Source organism: Ananas comosus, unplaced genomic scaffold (assembly GCF_001540865.1).
Source record: "Ananas comosus cultivar F153 unplaced genomic scaffold, ASM154086v1, whole genome shotgun sequence".
NCBI lineage: Eukaryota > Viridiplantae > Streptophyta > Magnoliopsida > Poales > Bromeliaceae > Ananas > Ananas comosus.
In genome coordinates, this window is record NW_017893607.1 from 10,982 (window position 1) to 17,843 (window position 6,862).

At 37.0% G+C, this 6,862-nt stretch overlaps 1 protein-coding gene across 1 annotated transcript; it reads right to left on the reverse strand.

Moving 5' to 3' along the window:
- Window positions 1–308: 308 nt before the first annotated feature.
- LOC109706430 (VAN3-binding protein-like) lies at window positions 309–2,341 on the reverse strand. Its single transcript, XM_020227238.1, has 6 exons — window positions 2,013–2,341; window positions 1,830–1,904; window positions 1,305–1,734; window positions 981–1,139; window positions 792–899; window positions 309–710 (listed from the first exon to the last, which is right to left on the reverse strand). The coding sequence occupies exons 1-6, from the start codon at window positions 2,196–2,198 to the stop codon at window positions 499–501; spliced, it is 1,170 nt and encodes a 389-aa protein (XP_020082827.1). The 5' UTR covers window positions 2,199–2,341; the 3' UTR covers window positions 309–498.
- Between the last annotated feature and the right edge of the window lie 4,521 nt (window positions 2,342–6,862).

The following is a 6,862-nucleotide window of genomic DNA, read 5'->3' on the forward strand; positions in this document are numbered from 1 at the left end:
TATTAATATATATTTTGATAATTCTAAACCTCTTTGTTTAGGGTAAGTTCTTATCTTCTAACTTATCTATCAAATCCACGTGTCTTTCATATTTATCATGCACGTGAGTGAGGGTGTTAATATATATTTCTAGACCCGTGTCCTACAAGATCGATCTTTTGGGTAATGTGAGTGATCTTCTTTTACTAATTTTGTTTACGATCTTGGGCATCAGTATGTATTTAGTTTTGGTAATTTTACGCATCATACAGCTGCATCAGTTGAAAGACAGGGAACCAGATTGGTCCTTGTTAGTACATGGTTAGACATTCAAAAAGTCGTAGTTCTATTCACCCATGAATTCAAACACAAATCACATCCGCGCGTATTATTCACCGTGTTCAACCACCGGTCATGAAGTCGGAAAAAAAAAAAAAAAAGCGAAAGAAGAGCAGGTTATAGGAAAAGGTCATAAACTGCGAAATCGAGTTCTGAACAGGACTTGGTAAGTACAGCTGATCAATTTCTGCATGACTGCAGCTCATACCTGCCGAAAGTGGTGGACAGCTTCAGCATGTGGTTTATCGTCGCAATCCACTTCTTGTACAGCATGTAGTCGTCGAGTTTGAGCTCAATCTTTCCTCTGCTCGTCGTCATGTCGACGGCGTAAGATGCATCTTCTTCCTGCCTCGGCTTTTCTGCGCTGCTGGTCTGTAAGTCGTGGACAATACCTGTTTTTCACTCACAATTTTAGCCCCAGATTTTCCGCAGAAAAATTGAAGACGAAATTGGAATGCGAGTTTTCAGCTTACTCTCTTCCGCAGCGGAAAATGCCGTCAGCATGCTGATCTTTTTGATCTTCAAGATGATTTTTCCGTCTCCGTTTAGGACTATCGAGACGAATCGCAATCTGCACTTGCCTGTTCATTAAACAAGACCAAACTGAGATGTTGTAAGCTGCAAGGAAAACAATTGCAATTGCCGTCCGATCGCGCATTTACCGTCAGGTGTAGTGACGCGGATTTCGTCGCCCTTCGCCAGCGATGCCCTGCACCTTCCGAAATCGAAGTCGAATTCATCGTACAAAAGCGTCGGCGAACTTTCTCTTATTTTCTCCCTGTGGCCTGTCCTTCCTCTCAGTATCGCCGCGCCTCGCAGCGCTGACAAATTTCAGAACAATAATCACTGCTGTTCTTACATTCTTTAGAGTCTAAATTTTAACAATTTAGTCTCGAAGTTCATTCGAATTTTCGTGATAATGTCGGCATTGCGCTAAATTGTTGCAGGGGCTAAAGAGAGAGAGAGAAAGAAAGAAAGAGCATTACATGTTGCTGCAGCAGCAGTGAGGGTAATGATGTTGTTCGCATCGGTGGCGGTCATGGCGGCGTTTACAGCGGAATTGAGCTGCTCTCGTTTCGCGCCTGTGGCTTCTGCTACGTGCGCGCACTGCGCTGCGACCAACGCCGCTGCTGACGCGACTGCAGTCTCTTTTAGGGAGCTCGGTTGGCCCGGTTCAGCATTCTCTGCCGCAATCGCCGCGAGAGCAGCTGCGATCCCTGCGACAGATACAGCTGCATGCACCTCAGCTCTCCGCAGCCGCTCCGTCTCTTTCCTCTTCTGCTTCATTTCCGTCACCCATTTCTTTATCGAGATGCCATTCCAATGCGTGATCTTAAATCGATTTACCCATTTCTTTCGTAAGCAAAGATCGTAATCCAGCTCCGGATGAATCGCCTTTTGTAGCCATATCCACGACTGAACGAAAAAAAGAAGAAGAAGATGATGAAAAGTTACAGCTGATCAGTTCTCAGAGAAACAGTTTTTTCAGAATTCGAATTCGCTTCCGTCACCTTTAGATCATCGAACTTCCACTGCGGAGTCGACTTCGCCTCTGCATCATCCACCGTAAAGCTGTGATTGCTTCTCTGCGAATTCGAAGAGATTATCGGCTTAAATTTCAACACACTCATGGCTTGTTTTCTTTATTCTGATACGTAAAATCGGTGCATGCATGCAAGGCTAGTTTTTCTTACTGCTAAAGGAGCTGCTCTGTCGCATTCGAACTCCGCGATTGATTTCTGATCCGTCAGCGTCAGCATCGAGCAATCCCGCGCTTTCGGGTGGAAAACTTGGATAGCCGAGCTGCACCACGAATTCGAGAGCAGATCTGTCGGTTCGGGGGATGCTTCGCGGACCGCTAACTTCATGTCACAATCCATTTTCTACAGAGAGAGAGAGAGAGAGAGAGAGAGAGTGAGAGAGAGGGTACTCTCTTTGTTTCTCTTGCAAAATTTTCAATTGTAGTGCAATGAGTCCTAGATACATTTTATACTCATGCATGAACCTCTCTTTGGTGTTAATAGTGTTATTTACAGCTTTAATATTAGAGCTAACTTATAGATTCAAAACCACTTTAACCTAACTTATTAGATTCAAAAGCCCTAAAAGGAAAAGGGTTTAAGAGAATCAAAGTGAATGGATCTATGTATATAATTAAGCCATTAAATATGCCACTAAAAAGTAGATAAGTGGGAGTAGATCATTACCACCACCAATGCTTTGAGTGAAAATAGAGAAATTAAGAAGGGAATCACAATGGAGTAGTACCCTATGAGAAATGTGTGGAGGACCCCCTCAACTTTAATTGAACTCTAATTTTGTTAAAAACGCGATTAAAGCTATTGAATCCGATGGAATCGTCTGCTAAGTTGTTTGACTAAAATTACTCAATTCTGAAAAATCAAAAGTTAAGGGATGTCATTCGAAAGTATTTTACGTTGGTGGGTCTATTTCAAAATGGCCTATAGTTGGGGGGTCTCCTCACAATTTAAACATACATAGGATGCTAAAACAAGTCATTTTGATTGGTGAGAAAAGTGGGGGCAAAAAATGAGCCACTACACGTGCTAACCATGAATGTAACTTTGATTAAAATTTAAAGGGGTTACAAATGGCTTTTCTTTATGGTTAGGGGTGTAGTGTTCCACTACTTTCACATCTAGCAATGGAGAATTTTTTTTAAAAAAAAAGCAATAGAGAATAATTTTAAAAAAAAGAAAAATAAAAAGGAAATGTGATGTACTTTCCAAATCTCGTGGCCAAACGTGCATTAATTCCTGGGTGTTGCTATGAAAACCCCATGACAAGAGTAATTTATGTTTCACTTTTGTATGTTTGTAAATCTTGCTTAATTTTGAGGGATTCTTTGTAAATATTAGTAATGGAGTAGGGAATGATCAATTTATAGATTTTGATATTAGCCAAATTAATATACATAGGTAGCATTATTGAAGTGTCTTTTCAAGGATTATTATGGGTTTATTCGCAGTTAATTAATGTAACAGAGTGTTAGGCAATTAGAAAATTCAGGAGGTTCTACTAAAGTATGAAGTAGAAATGTGATTTGGAGTAGAAATTTCAATTTGCACCTTTTATTTTTGTTGTAGAAAGGCCAGCTAGCTAGTAAAAAGATTCTGTATAGTTTTTCTAACAACTCTATTCAAACAACACTTTATCAAACAACACTACACTCTACAGTAAGACCAAACATATCCAAAATATAAAACAAATCAATAAAGAAAACATATATTAGTAGACAAAACATATAATGAAACAACAGCCGAGTTGTAACAGAGCATTGGATATCAGTAGATAATATTCCGAGAGCTTCTATCGTAGCGTGAAAATAGAGATGTTATTTGAGGTCCACAAGTAGAAGTTTTTAATTTGCGGCGTTTGCTTTAACTATTAAGAAGAATTTTGTCTAATTTTTCTTCTGATAGCTCTATTCAAGCAACACTTCATCAAATAGCACTACACTCTACAATAGGGCCAAACATGTCCAGAATATGAAACAATGTAGCTGAACAGTGCGATCACATTACGTTTGATCAATGGAGAAAACATATAATGGAACAATAGCCAAGTTGTAATTTTTAAACCAAGAAGATAATGTTTGGCTATCATTAGTTGCAACTGCTTTTGATGTTGAGTTTTAGTGTGTCTCAAGGAAGATTAAGGGGGAGTGAGCTGTTCCACATTTTCTTAATCCCTCACTTCACACACAAAGTATACAAAGCAATCTTTATAATAAGGGTGGAATAAGTAGGGCTAGTTGAGCAACTCTCATCTAGGCTCTTAAAGAAGTTCTAAATCATTTTATAGATGTTCTCATGGGTCCTTTTGAACACCTTTAGAGCAATGGTGAGTGTTGAAGCTTTTTGATGTAATATTCCAACTAGAGTTGGGTTGTTTCTTAAAGTGCATTGAATGGTTGATGCCTCTTAATCATTATGCATGCTAGTTTTAAAGATTTATTAATTCTCTAATCTTATCTATAAGTGCATCATGAGCCTTTAGAAACTTGAAGGGGACATCATAGCAAAGGGCTTTATTGGTGGCTTGTAGTATACCAAAATGCTTTGCACAAGCACTGGCACACCTAAAAAGTGGGGTCCTAAAAAGTTGTTTGGATACTTTGTCGATCTAATTAAACTTTTGGAAACTTAATCTGTCGGCGCTTCATTTAGAATCAAGTGGGAGTTGTTGGTTATTTTTATTGGCTAAAATAAGTACAACTTTTAATAAGTTGAGTTGGTCGGCTCAATAAGTTGAGTGAGATTGTAGCCTATAATATGACTCAGATCCAATTTTCCAACTCTTCATACTATATGAGAAAGCTCAATATAATGCGGTGGGCGAGGTGATATCGTGAGTTCACTCTGTACGCAAACTAGAAAGTGCATGAAAATTTCAATTTATTAAGAATTTTTTTTGGCATTTTCATTACTACGAATGTGGCTCCAAACAGAGCAAAATCTCTGGCATTTTCTGTTCTTCCCATAGTTTTTTGAGTTGTGTTGGAATTGAAACTTGGCTCGAGAAGAGATGGCCCGGTCGGCTCTGTTCTTCTTTTTAGCAATGCTTCTAGATCCATGCACATATACATAGAGGATCGAACTCGTGACCTCTTCTTTGCAGGTCAATAATTGCATGTATTATGTTTTATTGGCCCAATAACACTTCGTGATTGGCCCATAATAAAGTAATGATGTGGCCCATTATAAAAGCCGATAAATTGGCCCCTTAACTAAAGGCTCTTCAAAAGACTAGTTGGAATTGTTTGACTCATCTAATGCTAAAAGGTTCAAAGGGTTGGCAACCAATAGCATGTACATACCTTCAAAACATTTCAATAGACTAAATAATTATCAAACTTCGAAAAAGTTGGATTATTATCTGTACAACAGCATATATTTTTTCTATTCGTGCTTTATCATCAACACGTAACATATTTTCTATCGCCAACTTCCTGGACGGAGCCTAAATGTGCTGGCCCCTTGCATAGTATAATTGGGTTAGTTAATAGAAGTACAAAATGCATGTCAAATTTCTTCAAATCCATGATTAGCAGAGATATTGCTTCTTCGTTTTCTATATGAACCCAAGAAATTACCATATTGAACTGAATAAATGCAATCAATCTTCATGATATCTAACAGCGAGTATTTCTAAAAAATTCCTACTTACAGCGGATTTAATCATTGCTAAGGCTCTAGAATTTATAATAATTTCTAGCATCATGATAAATGATACTGATAGAAGAATAATTGCCAAACTTTAAGAATATCTACAAAAGAAACTTAATTTCCCATGGCTCAAGGTGTCAAATGGTCTCAATTAAGTTCTCTCCATTGTTCATGAATCTATATTTCGACCATCCGTACAGAACTATAAGCTGTTTGAGTAATACTGTAGAAAAAAAAAAAGAAAGTAAGGAAGAATAAAAAAAAACCCCTTCACCGAGCATATTTTGACTTGAATCTTATATACTATACTATATATATATATATATTTAAATTCCTAGTGTAAGAAAGCAAGATTTTTTTATTTGTCAAACATTCTAATACAAATTATAATTGCTGAAAATAGAAGCAGAAGTTGTCTAAATTTTCAATATCTATCCATCCTTACTAACCTAGATTTTTATTCTCGTGTGCGCGCGCACGCACACACATATATATGTATAGAGAGAGAGAGAGAGAGCGCGCTAGACTTGTGTTCTTTTAGAAAAACTGTGGCTTCTGTGCTATTAAATCATTTATGATGTTGTGACTTTCGAATTAACGAACGGCTCAGTTAGACTTAATTTAGAGTATACTATTTAAAGTATCTAAGAAATAAGTTTCGTAATTTTTTTTATATGATTTTCCTAGTGATCGACGGGCCGAAAATCAATAATTTTTACAATTCTGGTGAGCCGTTTCTAAGTTTAACGATGTAAATATATCCAAATCATGTCAAAATTCGATAGAAAATTTTTTATACTATATAAAACAAGATCAATTGATCTAAAATTTACTGCCATATCATCAATTTTTATAAGATTTTTATTTTCAACCATTGATTTTGAGCTCTTTTGATCATTCGGTAAATAATATAGAAAATTTATAAAATTTATTTTTTAGGCATATATTTCAAATGCTCTAGATCAAGTCTAGCAAAGCCCATTGTACAATAATTCCAAAATTTTATTGTTATATCATAACTTTTTATGAGATTTTTATTTTCAACCGTTGATGTTTAGTCTTTTCGATCACTAGGTAGATGACATCGAAAACTGCAAAATTTATTTTCTAGATAGTTCAAATATGCTAAATCAATTCTAATGGAGTTGATCGTCAATTCGAACATTACATCATCGAAAACGGCTTAGGAGCACAGAGGCCTCCGTACTCCTAATAGCACACAAGACCTACTATCTATATATATATAGTCCGGCTACAATATTATCGATAGCACCAAGCACTTGGTGCTATCAAGTTTTCTGCCATTAGATTAACCCCTTTGACCATTTTCATCCGTTAAATCATACTATTCAACC